The sequence below is a fragment of the Myxocyprinus asiaticus genome, chromosome 34 (genome assembly GCF_019703515.2).
Source record: "Myxocyprinus asiaticus isolate MX2 ecotype Aquarium Trade chromosome 34, UBuf_Myxa_2, whole genome shotgun sequence".
NCBI lineage: Eukaryota > Metazoa > Chordata > Actinopteri > Cypriniformes > Catostomidae > Myxocyprinus > Myxocyprinus asiaticus.
The window spans coordinates 17,550,630-17,574,615 of NC_059377.1; the positions used below are offsets into that span (position 1 = coordinate 17,550,630).

General features: G+C 36.4%; 2 protein-coding genes across 3 annotated transcripts; one reads left to right on the forward strand and one right to left on the reverse strand.

Annotated features, from left to right (window-relative positions):
• Positions 1–2,002: 2,002 nt before the first annotated feature.
• Positions 2,003–3,712, forward strand: LOC127425483 (60S ribosomal protein L30). The gene is made up of 5 exons (XM_051671541.1): positions 2,003–2,117; positions 2,234–2,282; positions 3,060–3,205; positions 3,319–3,449; positions 3,611–3,712. Exons 2-5 carry the CDS (start codon positions 2,262–2,264, stop codon positions 3,661–3,663), a joined length of 351 nt encoding a protein of 116 aa, XP_051527501.1. The 5' UTR covers positions 2,003–2,117; positions 2,234–2,261; the 3' UTR covers positions 3,664–3,712.
• Positions 3,713–9,209: 5,497 nt separating this feature from the next.
• LOC127425380 (lysosomal-associated transmembrane protein 4B-like) lies at positions 9,210–22,801 on the reverse strand. Of its 2 annotated transcripts, XM_051671308.1 has the most exons (8): positions 22,707–22,801; positions 22,499–22,591; positions 19,991–20,108; positions 17,390–17,463; positions 17,151–17,273; positions 16,942–17,040; positions 15,417–15,512; positions 9,210–11,206 (listed from the first exon to the last, which is right to left on the reverse strand). In XM_051671308.1, the coding sequence occupies exons 2-8, from the start codon at positions 22,589–22,591 to the stop codon at positions 11,132–11,134; spliced, it is 678 nt and encodes a 225-aa protein (XP_051527268.1). In that variant the 5' UTR covers positions 22,707–22,801; the 3' UTR covers positions 9,210–11,131. The 2 variants fall into 2 exon arrangements, with proteins under 2 accessions (XP_051527268.1, XP_051527267.1); XM_051671307.1 differs by having other exon boundaries at positions 22,499–22,785.
• Positions 22,802–23,986: the final 1,185 nt, after the last annotated feature.

Genomic DNA, 23,986 nt, shown 5'->3' on the forward strand with positions numbered 1-23,986 from the left:
GTTATTAATGTCCTGATTATACAATGTGATCAGTTGAATGGCACTTTGGTGAATAAAAGTAAAAATTTCTTTCCATAAGAGCAAAATCTGTACATTATTCCAAAACTTATGGCTGTCAGTGTTTGTGTGTGTGTGTGTATACTGTATATATATTTACCACAATAAAAAAGATTGACATTACTTTTGTAGACCACTATAAATTGTGCCTACATATTAATTTCTTTACAAAACTATTTTTTTTTACTTATAAATAGATGAGATAGACTGAACAGTGAATGAAAAACATCCCACAAGTCAGCGTACTACTTCATCACTGTGTATCACCATGGTTTTTTATAGTAACCACTAAAAAATGGTTACTGTGTTAATACATATATTGCTGTAGTAACAAATATGGTTAACTGCATTAAAACTATGGCTTCCACCAAAAAAATGGTTACAACAATATTACTTTAGTAAAACCATGGTTAATTTTACCTGGATCAAACCTTTCTCTTAACTCTCTGACCTTCATCATGACCAAATCACTGCGAGGAAATCAATCTTTATATTCATTTGATTTATTATTATAAGTAACACTCAAGAATATTAAAAGTGGAGGCAGGAAACAGGATGGGGAAAACTGTGTCAAAAACTGGATTAGAACCCAGATTATCCGCATGGAAAAAAAAGCACATTTACAATATCTTATCACACTAAACCATTGCAGCAACACTTGACAAAGCAGTTTGTCTTTCATTTCTTTGTTTCCACCAGATTATTTCACTGTGTGGCAGGTATTTACACATAGTGCAAATAGTCACTCCGTGATGATAATAATAATAAGTCAAGTCATTTTTATTTATATAGCGCCTTTCACAGCACACATCGTTTCAAAGCAGCTTTACAGAAAATCATGCATTAATAGAAAATGAAACTGTAATATCTATAAAGTCTTAGAGTCATCATTGTGTAATTTGATTAAATACAGTTATGAAGTGTGTATAAAAATATGTAATTAAATAATAATTGTATTTATAACCCCAGTGAGCAAGCCGAAGGCGACTGTGGCAAGGAACACAAAACTCCATAAGATGTTTGTTAATGGAGAAAAATAACCTTGAGAGAAACCAGGCTCACTGTGGGGGCCAGTTGCCTTCTGGATAACAGCTCAGATATAATGCCAATATTAGTTATTTATGTGCAGTATAAGTCATGGTTTAAAATTAGTAAACTAAGAAAGTGTTAAGGGCCAGTGTTTAAACAAAGATTTTTTATTAACTTTAAGATTAATGACTAATGTTTTATTACTAAGTCCATCCTGGATTAACTGCAGAAGTTCATATAGATGCATTGTCCTTTGTTAGTTGTCTGATGTTGGCTTTTGTTGGCAATTAATTGATAGTCTATGTATTCCATTATAAGAGTGTAGTCCATCATTAGACCAAGGTGATGCAGGCCGAGATTTGTGAGGTGCATCGCAGTTCAACCAGCCGGTAATTTCGGTGAGGTCCAAGGTTTAGGCAATGGCATTTGAAGTATACCATGTCTTATGGTTGGAGTTGGCATTAGTTCATCCTCTGAGGTCCATCGTAACAGACTGAAGTGATGTCTGGCTGGCACCAGCTGCATTTAGTCGTCATCACTCAGAGACGCGTAGCAGTGGAGTCCGACACCAAGCAGGAACCGAGCTGGATCCGGCTGGTTCTGGTGACCTCGGGATAGGAGTCGTGAGGTTAAGACAGAGAAACAAATAGAATAATATTAGCATAGATGCCATTTAATTTATTGCAGAGTTATTGAATATGAGAAAAGTTTCTGGTTCCGGCAGACCTAACTAAAGAGCCTAATTGTGTGGTGAAGTATAAATTAGTTGTATGCCTAATAATGTTATATTATTGATATTACTGAAGTTGTTAATGATCTCCATCATTAATACGCTGAGATGCGAGCGGAAAAAGGACAGGCGAAAGCATCTAACAGAAGCGCATGCGCGAGAACGTGACAAGAGAGGGTTCCCTTCTAGACACGACTGTTTTGAGTCTTCCGCGCTCTCGCGAGGCGTGCGCGTGAGTTTATGCGCGTGGTGCACGCTGGAAATCCCTTTCTCAACGAGGCCATCTTGGTGTGTTCAGGAGGTGAGAGCTGCTCTAGTGGAAATGATTAAAAACACTCAATTTTAAGACTCTTACGTTGAATATAACATCATAATTTTGAAAGCATAGGTCTTGATTTGTCGCTTTGCTGTATTCAGGTTGGCCAGATCGGACTAATCAGGAACTATGGTGGCCGCAAAGAAAACGGTGAGTTGAGCGCAGTGCTGCGCGTGCCGGAGAACTTCACGTGGAAGTCCAGTACAGGCCTCGGGACGAAAACTAACATGATTTCATATCTAAACCGATGTTTAGCACTTTGATCATGCAGTGGTGGTGGTGGTGGTGTTGCTGTTAGCCATGATATTTGGCAAATGCTTATCTCTGATTGCTTGTGTTGTGTGTACTTCATGTTAGCTAGTAAAAGTTAAGCAGCTTGACAGTATTTCTACTGTCTTTTAATCGTAAAATCTGTACATGATGTAGAACTGTTTCCGGAATAGTGTAGAACTTCACAACACGTATTACTGTGAACTAAATGCACATTCAAGAAATAAACGCAAGAGAGAAATAGATTCCGTTAACTGAAGTGTTAGTAGTACCAGTACACGAGACCTCTAGTTGTACATAAAATATAAATAGTGTTTTCATGTTGGGGTTCATTGACGGATTCATAAAGAATGATTTATTGGCCCAGTCTTTTGACGTGATTGTTCACAATCTGAACTTTAAGTAGCTTTAATTGTCTTATAAATTGAATAAATGATTATGCAAATTACTTTAAGTAAATGTGCTTCATATTAGCCAAAATGAGTATACCGTTTACACTTACTAATGCAAATGACAAATCTCAAATGTATTTAAGACACAAGTTTGTGTCATAGTATTTTTTTTTGTTTTGTTTTTTGTTTTTCCATTTTGTGTTAGGTTTGTTGCTTCCGACCTACATGAAATTTATGGTTTTGTCCCATACTTCTCTATTTACAGAAAAAGTCCTTGGAGTCCATCAACTCCAGACTGCAGCTTGTGATGAAGAGCGGTAAATACGTTCTCGGATACAAACAGTCTCAGAAAATGATTCGCCAAGGTAAAGCCAAGCTAGTAATCCTGGCTAACAACTGCCCTGCTCTGAGGTATGTGCTGTTTGGTTATTTCCCAATAGTTTGTGACTTATAAGACAGTATCATTTGTGAACAGACCGCTTTATGTTTTGGATCTTTTAATAATTCAACTATATTTTTCCCAGGAAATCTGAGATTGAGTACTACGCTATGTTGGCCAAAACTGGAGTCCATCATTACAGTGGAAACAATATTGAGCTCGGCACAGCCTGTGGCAAATACTACAGGGTCTGCACATTGGCGATCATTGACCCTGGTATGTATTAGTACATCCACAACACTGAAATCTAGTGTATCTTTGAAATCGTCTGACTGCCCTTTTGGTGCTTTTTATATTCTTGCCTCAGTTTGAACATTTCAGTCAGTTGAAGAAAGAACAATGTTCTGTAAATAATGTCTTTTCTCTTGTGTTAATAGGTGATTCTGACATCATCAGAAGCATGCCAGACCAGCAGCAGGGAGAGAAGTAGAGCCTTTTCCACCAGATGTTATTAGAAATAAAATGGATTGAAACAGTCATTGTGGTTTTTGGTTATTTATCAACTTTTGTTCTGGTTTTCTTGAAGTGTTAAGTCATTAAAGGTTAAAGAGGGGTAGTTATCCCAAATATATTTCTCATTTACTCATTCTGTCCTAAACTCGTATGACATTCTCTCTTCTCTAGAACACAAACTAAGATTATTTGAAGTGTATTATGTTGCAGTGCAAGTCTATGGGGTCCAAACCTTTCAGGCTTCAAAAAGGGGCATAAAGACACTATAAATCTTGACCTCTAGTGTGATTGGAACACAGTACAAGCTTCAAGACTGATTCTTTTAATGCTGCATGCATTTGCCAGGTACTCAATCCTAGTGTCATTATACAACATTTATCCCCAATCTTTTGGCAACCACGGTACATTTCAAAGGTATCCCAAACAAAAACAAACCTTGCAACTATAATTTTGACTCCCCTGCATTTTCAAAATAGCCTGACTTGCCGTGAAAACTGCGAACATTGCAATGTTGTGTCTGGTTTGTTTACATTGCTCTATTGTGAACAGATGTTTCTCGGGAATTTGCCAAGGAGACTGCAGATGACGACTTATGAGGACTTTAATTTTTTTCTTATCCTATTGCTTCAAAAGACATGGATTAAACTAAAGTTGTATGGATTACTTGTAGGATGCCTTTATGTCTTTTTAGAGTTTGAAAGTTTAGTACCCCTATGATTTGCATTGTATAGGAAAAAAATATATATACATCCTTAAATTCTTTTGTGCCACTGAAATAGGATGCATTTAAATCCTTTTAACCATTTACTTAAACCTGTGAATAATTGTAACAAAAAGCCAAACATCACAATGTACGCAAATTTTACAACTAGAGGGCACAAGATTAAAAAAAAAAATGTTCACAGTCCTTCAGTAGAATAATTTTTATGAAACATTTAGGATGCATTACAACACTTTTTAAGGGGGACTTTTTCTTAGAAACCTTTTTAAAAATCTTTCCAGTCCTAAACCTGTGTAAAAGGTATGTAGTGGTTAATGGTTTCAGCTGAAGAAGTGTCATTTCGCCACATTTGACTCACAATGTTGCTTTTCCATTTAACTTTGAGTAGCACAGATCTAAAAAAACAAACAAACATCAGAACATGTCATCTGATATTTTATGTTAACTAGATAAAATTAAAAGATAGTGAAGTTTGAAAGGACCAAGCATAATTCCATGCTTGACTGAAGTGAGACTCGTTAAAGGAATAGTTCACCACAAAATGAAAATTATCTCATTTACTCACCCTCATGCCATACCAGATGTGTAAGACTTTCTTTCTTCAGCAGAACACGAAGGTTTTTAGAAGAACATTTCAGCTCTGTAGGTCCATGCAATGCAAGTGAATGTTGACCAGAACTACAAAAGCTCCAAAAAGCAGATGAAGAAAGCATAATTAATGTCTTCTGAAGCAATCCAGTTTGTTTTGGGTGAGAACAGAACAAAATATAACGCCTTTTTCACTGTACATCTTGACAGTCTCCTTGACGATCATGATTTCAAGCTCGATTACACTTCCTAGTGCTTGATGCATGCACAGAGCGCTAGATGGCACTATAGGAAGTGTAATTGAGCTTGAAATCTTGGATGTACATGTGATATTTTGGTCTGTTCTCACCCAAAACCAACTGGATTGCATAAGAATACATTGATTTAACCACTGGAGTCATATGGATTACTTTTATGCTGCCTTTATCTCCTTTTTAGAGTTCTGGTCACCATTCACTTGCATTGAAAGGACCTACAGAGCTGAGATATTCTTCTAAAAATCTTAATGTAAACTCAGCAAAAAAAAGAAACCCCTTTTTCAGGACACTGTATTTTAAAGAATTTTGTAAAAATCCAAATAAGATCTTTATTGTAAAGGGTTTAAACAATGTTTTCCATGCTTGTTCAATGAACCATAAACAATTTAATGAACATGCACCTGTGGAACGGTCGTTAAGACACTAACAGCTTACAGACAGTAGGCAATTAAGGTCACAGTTATAAAAACTTAGGGCTAAAAAGACCTTCCTACTGACTCTGAAAAACACCAAAAGAAAGATGCCCAGGGTCCCTGCTTATCTGCGTGAACGTGCCTTAGGCATGCTGCATGGAGGCATGAGGACTGCAGATGTGGCCAGGGCAATAAATTGCAATGTCCGTACTGTGAGATGCCTAAACCAGTGCTACAGGGAGACAGAAAGGACAGCTGATCATCCTCGCAGTGGCAGGCCACGTGTAACAACACCTACACAGGATCGGTACATCCGAATATCACACCTGTGGGACAGGTACAGGATGGCAACAACAACTGCCCGAGTTACACCAGGAACACCCACATCAGTGCCCAGACTGTCCGCAATAGGCTGAAAGAGGCTGGACTGAGGGCTTGTAGGCCTTCTGTAAAGCAGGTCCTTACCAGACATCACCGGCAACAACGTCGCCTATTGGCTCAAACCCACCTTCACTGGACCAGACAGGACTGGCAAAAAGTGCTCTTCACTGATAGTCGCGGTTTTGTCTCACCAGGGGTGATGGTCAGACTCGCGTTTATCGTCAAAGGAATGAGCATTACACCGAGGCCTGTACTCTGGAGCGGGATCGATTTGGAGGTGGAGGGTCCGTCGTGGTCTGGGGCGGTGTGTCACGGCATCATCGGACTGAGCTTGTTGTCATTGCAGACAATCTCAATGCTGTGCGTTACAGGGAAGACATCCTCCTCCCTCATGTGGTACTCTTCCTGCAGGCTCATTCTGACAGGACCCTCCAGCATGACAATGCCACCAGCTATACTGCTCGTTCTGTGCATGATTTCCTGCAAGACAGGAATGTCAGTGTTCTGCCATGGCCAGCGAAGAGCCTGGATCTCAATCCCATTGAGCACATCTGGGACCTGTTGGATCGGAGGGTGAGGGCTAGGGTCATTCCCCCCAGAAATGTCCGGGAACTTGCAAGTGCCTTGGTGGAAGAGTGGGGTAACATCTCACAGCAAGAACTGGCAAATCTGGTGCAGTCCATGAGGAGGAGATGCACTGCAGTACTTAATGCAGCTGGTGGCCACAGCAGATGCTGACTGTTACTTTTGATTTTGACCAGTTTTGGCAAGTTGTTTAGGACATCTACTTTGTGCATGACACAAGTTACTTTTCCAACAATTGTTTACAGACAGATTGTTTCACTTTTAATTGACTATATCACAATTCCAGTGGGTCAGAAGTTTACATATACTAAGTTACCTGTGCCTTAGCAGCTTGGAAAATTCCAGAAAATGATATCAAGCCTTTAGGCAATTAGCTTCTTATAGGCTAATTGGAGTCAATTTGAGGTGTACCTGTGGATGTATTTTAAGGCCTACCTTCAAACTCAGTGCCTCTTTGCTTGACATCATGGGAAAATCAAAAGAAATCAGCCAAGACCTCAGAAAAAAAATAAATAAATAAAATTGTAGACCTCCACAAGTCTAGTTCATCCTTGGGAGCAATTTCCAAATGCCTGAAGGTACCACATTCATCTGTACAAACAATAGTACACAAGTATAAACACCATGGGACCATGCAGCCATCATACAGCTCAGGAAGGAGATGCATTCTATCTCCTAGAGTTTAATGTAGTTTGGTGTGAAAAGTGCAAATCATTCCCAGAGCAACAGCAAAGGACCTTGTGAAGATGTTGGAGGAAACAGGTAGACAAGTATCTATATCCACAGTAAAACGAGTCTTATATCGACATAACCTGAAAGGCTGCTCAGCGAGGAAGAAGCCACTGCTCCAAAACTGCCATAAAAAAGACAGACTACAGTTTGCATGTGCACACGAGAAAAAAGAGCTTACTTTTTGGAGAAATGTCCTCTGGTCGGATGAAACAAAAATGGAACTGTTTGGCCATAATGTCCATCGTTATGTTTGGAGGAAAAAGGGTGTAGCTTGCAAGCCAAAGAACACCAACCCAACCGTTAAGCGTGGGGGTGGCAGCATCATGTTGTGGGGGTCCTTTGCTGCAGGAGGGACTGGTGCACTTCACAAAAGATATGGCATCATGAGGAAGGAAAATTAAGTGGATATATTGAAGCAACATCTCAAGCCATCAGCCAGGAAGTTAAAGCTTGGTCGCAAATGGGTCTTCCAAATGGACAATGACCACAAGCATATCTCCAAAGTTGTGGCAAAATGGCTTAAGGACAACAAAGTCAAGGTATTGGAGTGGCCATCACAAAGCCCTGACCTCAATCCGATAGTAAATTTGTGGGGCAGAACTGAAAAAGCATGTGAAAGCAAGGAGGCCTACAAACCTGATTCAGTTACACCAGTTCTGTCTGGAGGAATGGGCCAAAATTCCAGCAACTTATTGTGAGAAGCTTGTGGAAGGCTACCCAAAACATTTAACCCAAGTTAAACAATTTAAAGGCAATGTTGCCAAATACTAACAAAGTGTTTGTAAACTTCTGACCCACTGGGAATGTGATGAAAGAAATAAAAGCTGAAATAAATTATTCTCTCTACTATTATTCTGACATTTCACACTCTTAAAATAAAGTAGTGATCCTAACTGACCCAAGACAGGGAATGTTTTCTACAATTAAATGTCAGGAATTGTGGATAAACTGAGTTTAAATGTATTTGGCTAAGGTGTATGTAAACTTCTGACTTCAACTGTATAAAGTAATGAAGAGCATTGATGTTTATGAGAAAACCAAGTTACACAAGCAAAGATTTGTTTCAATGTCTTTAACTGTTCTGCAATGTTTTCTGAAAAGATACTGAAATGTTGGCCTCCAACCTATTTTTAATTCCACATGATGGCAATAGTTTAAGATGAGGCTGCAGCATTAGAAATGTGTTGCTGCAACAACATAGATTTTTTTTTCCTAAGCATTTACAGACAGAAATAAAAATGTGATTGGGCAGAGAAAAACATCAAAAGCTCTCCCCACAGAAGTGATTGCCCTAGATTCTTCAGTCACGTGTGCTCAGGTTTGAAGTCTAGGTATTAAATACTCGCATAGATAAATATAGTCACTCTAAACCGAGCACGTTAAGTGAGCTTGCAAAAAAATAAATTAAAAAAAGGATACATTCAGTGAATAGGAAAACAAGTGGGCCGTTATTTATGAGATTTCAACAGTGTTACAGAAAGGACCTCGAGCTTTGTTTTGCATCACTTGACAGAATCCTTGGAATCCCAAGCCATCAGAAAATAGGTCAGTGGATGAGATAACCCAAGTCTTTGCTCCATTCCCTGACAAAGTTGTGCTCATGCAGACTGAAAGTAGGTGAACCTGTTTCCTCTGATCACGCAAAGGTACTGGCACCCTTCATTTGTGGAGTCAATCCACTTTGATTCACCCCAGATTTCCTTGGGGATCAGCCATGCACATAAATAAAAATGTATAGCCACATTTACATCAGAAATCTGTAACATATTATACTTGATTATATTATTATTATTACACACATTTAAGTTAGACATATTAATGAAGAGATCCACAGCCAAAATTAAGCATTACTGAAATATTTTATTGTTTAGAAATAAGACAAAACCCAATACAGGACGTGTAACAAGACAAAAAGAAATACAGGCATTCTACCTATTGACAAATATTGCTCTGATGATTTGTAATATCAATAGATCTACAATTAGAAAACTGTTCACCAGGAATATTAATACAGTATATACAGTACAGTGGGGTTCAAAAGTCCACATATGAAAATGCTTCTTTTTCGCATTTTTCTAAATTAATACAGTTTTTGTCACTACAAATTATACTGTCAGCATAATGATTTGAGTGAAAAGTAAATTAACATGGATTTCTCAACTGTTTAGTATTTGTTTTGTCTCCCTGTTGCTTTAATGACAGCATGCACTCGCGCTGCCATGGATTCTGATACGTGACCTAGAAATAGTGCAGAGTTGTAAATAACGCTTTTGTTTGATATTTTTAAGAAGCCTAAACTTTGTTTATTTCCAGGTTTTTTATACAGTAGATGTTGAATCCCCGATGTTCAGTGTGAACATGGACTTTTGAATCCAGCTAAATTTTTGATACCAAACAAATATACCAAATTTTTGCAAGTTATCCGCCAGGATACATAGTAGGTTTATTGTAGGTAAACCACTTCCACAATAAAATGATGGTTATGTGAAGTTTAATTTGCGATGCTGAAATGAAGATGGCACAGAACAATAAAAGGAAAATGCCTACATCTATCAATTTGAACATTCTTATCACTTTCATTAATGGTTCTATACCCAACATCACCATGACTAATAAATGCAAGAATAATGTAATCTATGGATGCATATGACAAAATACCCTTGCATAGCCACTGTATATAAAAATTAAAAATGTGCCCAATAACAGAAGCATTTTTATACTAAAACGTGAATAAGGAAGATGCCGTTTCATTTGAACAGAGATAGGTGCAAATCTGTTGTTGGGGCCACATCTTTTTCTTTTCATTGGTCACAATTACTGATTAACACATGGATTATCACAGACAATAACATAAATTAATAATATTTATATGTGCAAAAACTTGCAATCTGCAGCCATAGATCGTAACCTAGTGTTTATGAGTTATGATACTTCTCTGAACAGGAATATTTAGCATTAACAAATGACAAAAATGATTTCCATACACCCATAATTCTCATTTATGTATTTAAGCACTATCAAATTTCAACGTGTAGATATTTTAACCTGTTATATTAATTCAGATACACAGTCAACAGAATCTATTTTAAAATAACTTTATTATCCATCTAAACCAGTGTCATAATGTAAATGTATACAGCTATGTATGTAACTGTTCGTAAAAAGCAGTTCCACTCGGAACATCTACACCCTCTGAAATTGACTGAAATAATTAACGATTGAAAGAGAACATTAACCAAAGCCTATGATTTGATCATGTAAGACTGATCAAGGAAGACTGTAGATTGCTTAAGATAAGTTTTTAAAACCATTTCAGTTATATTCTGAATCAGAATTAGAATTTCTTACAGTGCAACATTTGCAGAAAATGTAAGTGAAAAAAGCCTCCTTCTTACATTCTAGGTAATTCCCATTTGAAAAGTGCTCTTACATAACTTCCATGTTTATCATGCACACTGCATTTAAATCTCAGGTATATCAGTACACAACAACATTACTGAGAAGTTCATAGTATTACAAAGGCCATTGCCACATATAATCACATAGGAGCTGACACACACCGTTGGGTTGCCAGGACAGCAGGGCAGCCTTGTATAGGGAAGGGCATCTCAATGTCATACTACTGCCTCCAGAGAGGAGTGGAGAGGACACTTACATCACACAGCGTCAAGTAGAGATGTGGGCAGCGGAATGGGCTATGGTGGTGGGAGGTTGTGTCTTTGGAGAAGGTTAAAAGGAATTGAAGAGAAAGACAGTAGTACGTCGATCTCAAGCCGATACATATTGGGGAGGGGGATCCTTCGGTGGAATGGCTACTGCCTCCTCGTAGGGTGGAAGTAGTACCTAAAAAAAAACATAACACCATGTTAGTAAAAACATTTTTTATGATTTCCCTTTGCTGCCGTGTACTATGCTACTGTAGACTAATCATGACACAAAAATATATTTAAAAAAAAATTGTTATAGCCGACGTCAAGTGGTTAGAGCATGCACTCCAGACACATTGACTATTTGTTTGGAATAAAATATTAGCTTACTACTTAAGCCCAAAGTATGCTTCAATCAGACGCAAATGCTGAGCATCTGAGTGACGCAAATCAAGTCATCAGCAGAGTGCGCGAGTACTGAACGCGCACAGCCTGATTTTTCTAACCGCGTATCTTTGAACGTGCCTGGAGTTATTTGCACTAATAAGTGGGTCCACAAGGTGGCAACACTTACATTTTGAGCCACTGCTATCATGAAGAAGCGCTAGAAGAAGATGTAATCGCTGCTAAACATAAGGAGATGAAGGTAAAACCAACAACAGTGGATGTGTAAGTCAAGAGAGCATGTGTGAGGAGGTCTGGAGGTACCTGCATTTGTATAACTCGAGTGTGAAGGAATATAAATATGAGCATTTGTGTCATATTGGAAGTATACCAGGGCTTTACTGTGCAGTAAATACTGTATACTGCCAACTATATAAAATGAAATGTCTGTGAGAGAACTTATTATGCAACAGAAATTATTTAAACAGTCAAACACTCCATTCACTTCAAATGCATCCCAACGCGGGAGACTGGAAACACAAGCTCAGGCAAATACATTTTAGCATTTCGCAGCGAATGAAAGTTCAAGTTTGGTGAACTCTGACCTGAGAATTTGGATGATGAGTATACGTGTGACCAATAGAAGATCGAAATGTTAAATACTGACCTCTTGGCCTAATACTAAGAATAGGTATTTCAAAGCTACATGTTTTTATTGTTGCAGGAAAGTGAGTTAACATTATTTGTTATTTGCAGTGTTGTGTAAGTTACAAAAAAAAAGTAATCTACTACAAATTACTTACTACTATTGTAAAAAATTATAATCAGATTACTTTACTGATTACATAATTGAAAAAGTAATCACATTAGTAATTACTTTACTTTTAAGTTACTTTCTAATACACTTGTCACATAATTTGTGTTTTTTTGCTCAACAAATTCAAAATAATGTTGCATTATCACACACCCTTCAGTTGTCACAGAAATGCAAACAGACATACAAATGAACATGAATTCACATTTTTATTATATTTCACATAAATTATTTTTTTTTAGAAATATTTGTAACCCAAGTAATGTACTTAAAAGTAATTTCTTTCATTGAAAGCCAGTAACTGTAATCTGATTACAAGAATTTAAAATGTAATGTGTTAAACTACTTTTTGTGCCTAAAAGTAATTAGATTACAGTAATTAATTTCTTTGTAATCCAACTACACCTAACACTGGTTATTTGTGATTAATTGTTTACTGAAATCAGAAGCCCTCGAGCATGACATCATATCCTGTCTGTTGCCGTATCCGAAATAATTCTGCATGCTCAAAGCCTAGTATGACCGTGGCTATATACTACATTGTTGTCATATGACCTTGTCATCAAGTTGCATATTTAATTCAATTCATGTTGGAAATAACTGTTATTTTGCATTTTTTGTCTAATTTTATGTAAAAATCTAAATATCTGGCAATCAAATCAAATAAAGAGAAACTGGAAATGGAAGGTAAATTGTGCACATTGCATTGTGAGAAATAGCATTACATGCAGTGTTCTCTGGTTGTCTATTCCATATTTTGCCAATTGTATTCGGCTACCTTGGTATTCCTTGCAAAAAGAAAAATTACATACTGTGCACAATATACATATACTGAATAAATAGTATGTATGAAGAAGAGTAGTATGATAATATGCTATTAGAACATAGCCACTAAGTTATGGTGCTCATGTGGGAGATACAGGTTCAATCTAGCTTGCGTCATGCCCACAACTCATTCCCCCCTTCCCCTTCCCCTCAATTTCTTGTCCTCTCTTTAGTGTCTGTATCAATAAACATGGCAAAAACAAAAAACATTTTAAAACATGGCAAAAACACCTGTTTGCTTTTGTTTGTATAAATGTGTATTTGCTTCTCTAGTAAGTAACTTGCCATCTATCAACCATAGCAGTCTCACACATGAAAATGAAGCACATTTTGTAAGTCACTGGATAGAAGTGCCTAAATTCCTTCAACGTAATTTAAATGCTATCAGATAAAAGTCAGTCAGCCTTACAAGAAGACCAACCAAAAGCAGCCTTTGTTCATGCACCATGTTATAAAAAGGTGAGCTAATTTGTAACATGCTCAGGAATGCTCTCGGGGATCGCATTCTCACCTGGCCTGGATGGTTTGAATGCGTCAACTGAGAGGACTTCAAATGAACCAAACAAGTGTGGACAGCTATGTAATGGCCTGCAGCTGAATAGTGTGAAAGCCCTATGCTTCTCAATGGCCTTTTATTTCTTTTCTCTCTGTCTTTTTTTAAAAGTATCTGACCACTCAAGTAATTAAAAGAGACAAAAGACATATTTTGCGTAAAGAAAATAAAATGTTAGGATCATAATTTTTTTGTTGCATTGTGACAAAATAGATACATTTCCCTTCCAAATTAATTCCTCATTAGATTCTCATTAATGCTTTTTTCAATTAACCTTCTAAGTTCTGAGGGTGTTTTTAAAGATTTCCTGTTTACATGTCATACCTAAAATTTAAGGCTTATACCTTGGCAAAAACAAGGAGGGTCAAATTTTCTGAAACTCTAAGCCTAAGAAACTGCTGACATTTTATTTATTTTTTTTACATTTTTCTGAATTGACTATATATCTAAGCTATAAGATTTATAAGACTTTTTTTTGTTTGTCATATTCACCTGTAACTGAGTTAAATTTTGAGTTGATACGACAAAGCAATCAAAAGTTATAGCATTACAAAAATAATTTATCCTAATGTCCAAAAATATCTCCAAGTGTCCAAAAGCCTCTCCAAACAAATAAAATATAATAATTGTACATAAGAAATAATGACACATGCCAATATAACAATGACTAAAGGTATGTTCTCTCTCCAAAGCATGCCGGCATGAGTAACAAGATCTCATTCAGTTCCATTCTGTGTCATTTGAGCCATCATTGAGTCTGTGTCATGTTCTTGGCACCATCTCCTGGTGGCCATATGTAATTAGAGTGAACAATCCTGTCTGCCCATATTTGGATGAATTCCACCTCTGGTTGCAGCGATCTGAATACTAATACGATTGGTTTAGCATTCCATGAAGCTCGACAACATACTACATAATTTCCGATGAATTCATCTGATCCAGGAAAGCTAACGTGTTTTTAGCCAGATAGCACATTATGCGCTGTGTGCACATTATGCACTGTGTGCACATTATGCTTTGTGTTTTTTATCTAATGATCTATGTATCCGATTATGTCATGTGTGGGCTTGTTTTAAAGATAATCACCTCTAAGTAACGGTATGTGTTATTTAATGTTCCATTTATTTTTCGTGACATTATAAGCAAGAATGTGGCATATCAGCAATACCTGTTTACATGTAACGTGAATGTCAAAGACATACTGTTGCTATTACTCGCGTTATTTTTGTCTGTGAATTAAACAATTAGGCTGGTTGTATTGTCATCAAAATAATGTCACAATGCAAAAAATCTTTATGGTTCTAAATTAGCTTTCATTTTCTTTGAGCAAAGTGTAATTACATGTTTCTTTCTTTTGAATTTGGGGTTAAATATGACCTGAACATATTCTTGACAATTTCATGATATTAATCCATTAATACATAACTAACTCAAGTGAAGTATATTTGAGTTGTCAGTGACTGGAGGGCTGTGAGGGTCAACAGAGCAGCAGAAGAGAAAGACAGAGGCAGTAAGACAGGATTACTTATGGCAAACAGTGTTGGGGATTAGAGGCAGTACAAACACACAGCAGAGTGCCCTCTCTAATGCCCTCCATAAACACTGACTCAACAGTATGGAGGGCATGAGGAGACCGTCATCATTATCCTGCTGTCATGCATGTCATGAAATCCCCTAGAGCTGTGCAGAGATATACTAGGAAAACTGCAAAACAGACCACTGCATTACACTGTTGCTTATGCATTTATTAGGAAACATCTGCAAGTGGGAATGTTAGAAACTAAGATAACATTAGACAGTCTAATGAGTTCAAATAAACATTTGACTTACTGTAGTGTCATTTGTGGTGACATAAACTAGGACCTCTGTAGTTCTTCTTCCACTGACATATCTATAGCAGTTCCACACACAGGCAATAAGGTAAGCCTAAAGAAAGAAAACAGCTGTTGATGCTAAATAAAACATCCTCATATATCATTAGCAGTGCATATGGCTAAGCATTAAAAATAATGAGCCATAGATACAGTGCCCCGTCTACATATTTAATTCCAGCTTGTAAACATTTATAACAAGAACCTATGTGACAAAAAACATCTAGATTTTAAGTTAAAATGTAAATAAACATATTTTTTTCTATTTTTTTAAGTGAACTTTTTAATGCAGTTCACTTAAAAGAATGGTTTACCCTAAAAGTGATTATTTCCCCATTATGTCTTTTGTTCCGAACCCATATGCTGTTATTTTCTAGAACACAAACATTTGTATGGACTACTTTAATTATGCTTTATGGAGTTGTTTTTGTGTTTTTTGGAGCTTAAAAGACGTGGTCACTATGAACTGCCATTGAAAAACGAGCAGGGTGCACTAAAAATTTATATAAATGGTTTAAATTAGATTAATTAAAATGCTTAACTTTACTAATGATCAGTTAATGCCAAATCAGTTGTAGTTGCTTTGCCATTTACCAAACTGTATTGTTTACAACTTATGAACATTGTTTACCAAGTTTTATCTCATTGATTTCAACTAAATACTTACGCATATTTATGTAATATTATAAATATGTAATATTATTTTCAATATTACTCAATTCCGTTTGATGGAAATTTCCTCATACAATTTAAATACGTAAATCTTAAAAATAGAAATATTTATGTGAAGATTCTTCAGAAATTCAAAACACCATAACAAGTTTGGAACAACATGAGGATAAGTAAAAAATTACACAATTTTCATTTTTCAGTGAACTATTCATTTAGAGATTTTCCTGAAAACATAGTCAGCATAAATTTTGCAAAACAATAACTATAAACAATCTAAAAACTGGTCAGTCCACAGTTTGGAATGTCTGTTTTTCCTGTTAAAGAAATGAACCCTTTAATCTGACCTTCTCTATATCAAAGGCCAATTAACGGTCTGGCCAAAGGAGTCTAAACTGTTTCACTCTTTCAGGATTCGGATTGATCACAATGTAACAAACAGCCTATTACACTGTCATACATACAACTGTATATGAGAGAAGCTAAGAGGTTAATTTTAGCACAGTGTGTTTATCCCAGCAGTCTAATCTTCCTCTCTCTCTCTAATGTGCACAGGCTGTCATAAAGCGATTTGTATCACATCTGAAGTCTACTGGAAAAGTCAAGCCTCTGGAAGGACAACAGAGTGTTTAGCTCAAGTAAAAGGGTTCAGTGGTCATCATACAGGCCACAGCTTTTCCCATCTGGCCATTAATTAACTAAAATGTTGCGACTGAAACATGGCATCACTGATTTTAATGACGGCTCTTAAAGGTCATGTGTTTGCATAAAACAGATTACAATGTACAGTTGAATGTATAGTTGTTTCATAATACCTTAAAGGCTAAGATGCATCCAACAAAGAGAAGCACTGCTAATACTAGGCACATGTTGTTTGTGGACATCAAGTCTTCTTTGTATGGAAAGCTCCCAGGCTGTTAAAACATAAAGGCATAGAGAATCAATGACTGAGTGATAAAATGATACTTGGCAATGTCGACAAATCAAAATGAAAGGTTGACATTTGTGTGGACTATATCCTTACCAACTGCTGAAGGTAGTCCTGTATAGTGTTGGGGTAAACCACCACACTTATAGCTACCAGTGTGTTAAGAGCAAAGTCAAAAATCTGATAGCAGAAGAAAGGAATGATCCAGGCAGCATGTTGCTAAAAGGCAAGAAAAGAACATATGTCATTAAACTGCTCAGTTGGGTAGAACAAACTGATAATAAATGAATCATTATTAGAAACAGATTTAAAGCTTGACAAGTAAGTTGTCAAACCTTGTATGCACCATAGGTTGCCATTCCACTAATCAAAATCATCAGCAATGAAATTGCAGCAGCAATACACATATCTGTGGAGAACAGACAAATTATATGAGATACTGCACCATCAATATTTGATCTAATTGCAAAAAAATGTATGTTCTTCCAATCTTTAAACTAAGCAAGTATTGGGTAAATATGTTTTCAAGTTAGGGCCTAATTGTGATCTTAATAAAAAAAATAAAAAAAATGTAAAAAAAAATCATTATCAATTCTTAAAATCTCAAGATAGATCTTTTAATTTATGTTTCTTTTGAAGAATGTTGCTAAACTCTATTTCTAGCACACCTCCTGTCCTGCAGATGTTACCTTGCATTGAATTTCTACTGAACTGGCTTGCAACGAAAATTCACTTTCACCAATTACGTTTTCAACGATTGTTAGATAAAAAAGTAATAGAATTTAATGGTTTGAGCCATACTGACAATGTTAAACATGCAAAGTTCCCTGTAAACACACACACACACACACACACACACACACACACACACGCAGAATTAGTTCCAACATGATCACACAGGAAATCGACATGCTCAACTACCAGGAAATTGCCGTCCACTATCAAACATTTCAAAAGTGTTTTCCTTTCCCTGTAGCACTACTGATAGCATGCTTTGCAAGCAATCTCCGAGACACAGGTCCCGTGGAAACCAAGCAGTAATTGCGATTACATAAACAATGGTGAGTGCTATTCTGAGATTACATTTTAGCTCTAAAATCCATTTTACTCCAATAACAGTTAGGTTTAAGGTTGGGCTTTGGGTTAGGGGGTAGAGGTAATACAAATCTGCATTCCTGTTGACTGTATTACATCCTTTACAACTAAAAATACAACTCGCTTTTGGCGCCACCCTGTGGACATTTCACCTCAACAACACTTTCAGCTTCAACCACTGGGAGCAGTGGTTCCAATTTCGGTTAGCACAGATCGATTTTTAACAGCAGAACTTTCGACCTCCTGTTGCCGAATTTACACTGTGATCAGTCTGGAAATTGTGAGTGCTTAATTTTTAACACTGTTTCTCTGACAAAGATTTCAGTCTAAACATGGATGTAAATGCTGTCTTGTCAGAAAATGTGGCTGATTCATCTAGAAACAAACTTACTAATAATTTAAAATCTAGAGAGAAAAAGCTAGAGACTGATATACGAAATTACCTGCCTAAATTACATTTTTTAAGTAGCTCAGCCTGCTGCTCACAAGATATTCAGTAGTCACTCAATGAACTAGTTACCTGACCTGCTATCTATAGTGCTGTGTTTCCAAAACAACCAATGGCTCTCGTTCTCTCTAAAACACAAGCATATCTCATGTTACTGAGAAATACAAAGAAGCTTTACAGACTAATACAGCATTGTCAGCAAAAAGTGGAGGAAAAACAAGTAAACTAAAGGTAGGCTGTGAGCGTGTCGAGAAAATCTGGGCTGCGCTCGGACAGTCCGCGCAGACTGTGCTGATAACGAAATTTGCGTCCCGCATACTGTGTGCGATCAGCAACACAAACAACAGAAGTAAAGTTTGGGCTTAACTCTTCTAGCTCTTCTAGGAAAACTGTTTGAACACGTTGCCTACAGGAAGATAAACAACCCATAAAAAAAACTTTTGTTTCTGGTCCCATCTGATATTCTTCATAATTGTTTTTTTTTGTTGAGAATCTCTTATATTCTTAATGACACTGAAAGGCTATTAAAATGTCAGTAAAATTTTACAATAAGGTCCTACACGGTTGTATAAAATAACATTAGTTCACATAATAGTTAACATGAACTAACAATAAATAATACTTGTAAAGCATGTATTAATTCTGTTTAATGCAAATGTCTACATATACTAATACATCTGTAACATAAAAAGTTAACATATACTTAAGTACAAGTTTATATTAGTTATCACATTATGAACTAACAAAGAACAATAGAATATTAATAAATTGCCATATACCTTATGCATAACTTATAACAAATAATACATGCATTAACAAATGTAAATGTATAGAACCTTATCGTAAAGTGTGACCAAAATGTCTTATAATCAAGTTCATTTTCATATATGGTATCGACCTAGATTCATCTAAATTCAGTTCACAAACACCCAGTAGCTAACATTACAGAGAATTTCTAAAAACCTCTGATGCTTTTAATGATATTCTGTAACTCTATTAATTTCAATTGACCTGCTCATGTTTTCAGTACTGTAAGTATCTGTGGGAACATTGATAGTGGCCTTTGAAATCACTCCGTACACTTAATCCCCTCCATACGTTAAACTGCACTCCACACTCTGTCTACTTGAGCGACTATTACAAAACAGGCTTCTATAACCAAGCCCAGATGCAAAGCAGCCAAGACCAATGACAAGGAATCATAACTTTAATCCTGCTGATGAGGACAGTCCGTTTTAATCAATGTCAACCGAGCCAGAATCTGTAGCAGCACACACAGATATGCTGACACCACCAGGAAATAGGATACCAGTCTGTGAAGCTTGAGTTCTTGCTGAACTTAAAAAGTTGATGACACCAGGTTGCGATGGGATATTAAATTACTCAAACGTACTTGCATCATCCATGACGTCCAAATCCGTGCCGAGTTCTGAACTGGTGAGGTGGTAGTGGTACTGGACTGGGTCATTGAGGGCCGACAACAGGATTAACAAAACCATTGCATTGATGAGCTGCAAGAAAGAGAGATCATGTGACATGTGTGGATAATACATTTTTAAGACAAAGGAAAACCAGGACCATTAGTAAAATAGGAATTTTGTATTCCCACACCTTTAGGCTAATTAACTTCCAAGACTCATGTGTGATTATTGTATGAAGATTTTTTTTTATTTTTATCGTTTTATAGAGATTACACTCACAAAGAGCAATTTTTTGCCAATGAAACATAATGTATAAACATAGAAATTTCTATGATTTATTTTTTTATGACTTCTTAAGATGTTACTAATTTTCAAAAACCAGTTTTGAAAATCCCAATATCAAGATTCCCTGATATTTCCAGGTTTTTCCAAATGAAAAAGGTTTAGAGGTTTGCCTTATTAATCAATATATTCATTTATATATTATAAAAAATATCTTGGATATAAAAGTACAGGCCTGCAGTATTTAAAATGGAAAAAAGTCATTGTCATAATGTTCTACGTATATGGCACCTGATATTGTAAAAAATGTACTGAACTGCTGAAACATTGGACAGCTTTATTAGTTTGCAGACCAAACTAAATCAGACCTAAACACAGCAACCATTTAATGCTATTAGTTCCACATAAAGGATATTTATATAAAATATTAAATCAAATCTTTTGACACACATTTACTTAATCCTTCCTCATTGTCCCTGATCATGCTTTGTCTGTGACAGCATTTTTCTATCTGTGTCAATAAAAGTCACAGTGTAGATTTTAGGTTAATGAATTCTGTCTCTCCTTGCAGTGCAAAAACAAAAGATACTGGAGGTAACCGGAATACTCCTGATCATATATTTATTTGTATTCCTGGCCATTTGTATTCAGGTCTTATCTCAAACCACACCAGCGATTCCTTAGTAACAGTTTCAAGCAAGACTTCAAGGATTTTATTTCTATTTATACTATGTAAAAGAGCTCTAGTTTCTAAAACAAGCTTGAACTTTAAGATTAAGCCCAGAAGGAAGTATGAAATTGTTGTTTAACAAATCATATAAAACTGGTAGTTCCGGTCCTCAATGCTGATTGGTCAACAGCCGTGTTTTATTCATGATAAAGCACAGCTCTGTCCTCTTCACTGAACTTCTAAGTATCACTCCACAGCACCCATAGCTGACAGTTTTACTCTTGAATTTTCTCTTTACTGTCAGGGACTATTTCTTCTAGCGGAAGGATGGCATTTAATGATTTTAATTAAAAACATAACATTTTAATGAACATTTGTGTTTTTAATATTTTAATTGTGTGGTGACCATTTGATCAAATACAATAAAGCTCTCAAAGCTGTGCCGTATTGTGAATATAGTCACTGCTGAAGGGCGTTGTCACAACGTGAAGCCTACAACCCCTTCAGCCGTGACAATATTCTCAATATACCATGGCCAATATCTTATTGCTTTATTAGAGTGATTAAATCACAGTATTATTTAAAGGAATATTCATGGGTTCAATACAAGTTAAGCTCAATCAGCAGCATTTGTAGCATAATGTTGATTACCACAAAAAAATGATTTTGACTTGTCCCTCCTTTTCTTTAAAAAAGCAAAAATCAAAGTTACATTGGGGTACTTACAATGGAAGTGAATGGAGCCAATACGTAAACATTAAAATACTCACTGTTTCAAAAGTATAGGCTCAAGACATAAACAATATGTGTTAACATGATTTTAGTGTTGTGATAAAATCACTTACTAACCTTTTCTGTGTAAAATTATAGACAATTTTACAACTTTGTTGCCATGACAATGTAATGTCAACAACCATTAAAGTGACTGTAAAAATGACAATTTAAACAACTTTACAGCTCAAATAATACAGGAGTTTTAACAGAAGAATTAATGTAAGTGCTTTTATAAAATCATAAGCTTCACATTCCTGCCTTTTAAACCCTCCGAAAATCAGCCCCATTCCCTTCCATTTTAAGTGCCCTACTGTTACCTAGATTTTTGCTTTTTTCAGGAAAAGGACAGACAAGTTGAAATTATTTTTAGTGGTAGTCAGCATTATGCCACAAATGCTGTCAACTGAGCTTAACTTATATCAAACCCGGAATATTCCTTTAATGCTTCATAAATTTGGGTCTTTAATTCTGTTTACATATTCTGACTGCATTGGCTCTATTGTGTTGCCACAAGATAGCATTTTTGGGCATCATAGGGTATATCTAGTATGCCCAAAGTGCTGTTCAGATAGGTAACACACTAGATTTTAAGACAAAGCCCAATTTATTTATTCCTCTGAATTAAAAAAGTAATTAAATAACAATTCTAATTTCTTAACTTATCAAATTTATTTATTTCTTAATGTTTATGGTTATAAAAGTGCTCTCTGTTATAAAAATGAGATGATTATGTATAAATGTTGCTTTGTCTTACCATATACCAGATGCCCAGGATAATGGTGCCCGTCCGTACATGACAGCACAGGCAGCAGCTGGTAGTGTACCATCTGTCCCACGGCGAAATCATCTTTACGTCCAAAAAACAGCACAATTATTGTTTGAACGATCTTTCGGCTCGATACAATGTAATTTATTTATTTATTTATTTTTTAACTCGATGGCTTTCGAGAGCAGCCGCTCACCGTCGTGCCATTCGGTCGCCGTTAAATCTGAAGTTGTTTCCGTTTCCCGTTACTGTCCAGTTCTTTCCCCGCTGCATTAATCTAGCTCATCTCCACGCCACGTGACCGGAGGGGGGGATTTCAAGTGACGTCAGGGGCCCAGTGGCGGTGTTCCAGAAAGAGTCACTGTTAAAGCCGGGAAATTAAAATGTGTGTTTGCTTGTGTGTTTGAGGAGTTTGATATATTTCATCAAGGCTGACCATACTAACATTATCTAGATTCTATTTGGGAAAAGATACAAACTGCACTTTCTGAAATGCTTCCTTACTTACAGCTGGGAGACATTTTTTGTTGTTTTTGCTTACTAAACATTTGTGTTTACATCTTACACCTACATTTCAAGCATGTATAGTGACAAAGACACCTCTGGAGTGACAGTTTATACACATGTATATGAAAACATTAGCATTCAGATGTACACTTATTCCTCCTCTTGCTTACAAAAGTGTTCATATAATCTCCATAAAGATTATATGAAGGGATCTGTTGATTAGGACAGGGCAAGCACTACGTGACAGAGGTGGAAAGCAGATGGCCAATACCAATGAGCTCTAAGCCTCAGTGTGCAGCAGCTTCATCACTGTATCAGGGGATTTAAAGCTCTCAGCCAATATGAGCAAGTTTAAACAGCAGCAGCAAAACAACATGGTGGTTATACAAGGAGTGAAATGCTCTCAAACTGCAATTGTCGGCTCCAACTTAATCCATGTTGTGTTCAGCTGGCCCTTCTTCTATGCGAGTTACAGAGGATGAAATACTACCTTTAAGTGGAATGCAGAGTTTTCATGTGAAGGCCTACTTGAGAAATAGAAACCAGTATATATTAACCAGGTCCATTAATTAGCCAATATTTGGCCATTTTTAGATTACTGACATAAGCCAATAACTGTGCCGCTTTGCACGGTTTATAGAAGTTGTTATTCCACCATTGTTTACTGTCAGCCTTGTTGATGAACAATGCACATTTTCTGTCTTTGAAATATTTGTAGTTAATTTTGAGTAAATATTGTCAAATAAATTAGTTTATACAAACTTAGCCATTTTGTGTACTTATTTGCTGTCATTAGGCTTCCTGTATTACGGCTTGTTACATTTACCTTTGCACAGTGAAATTGCACTGCCAACGGACTTTACTTGAGAGGAATTGCCCAATGCAAATTTTGCTGTACAAAGGTTAATGTGGCTTATCCTTTCTATCGCCATTGGGCACCTGTAGATATTGCACCTGAAAAATTTTACA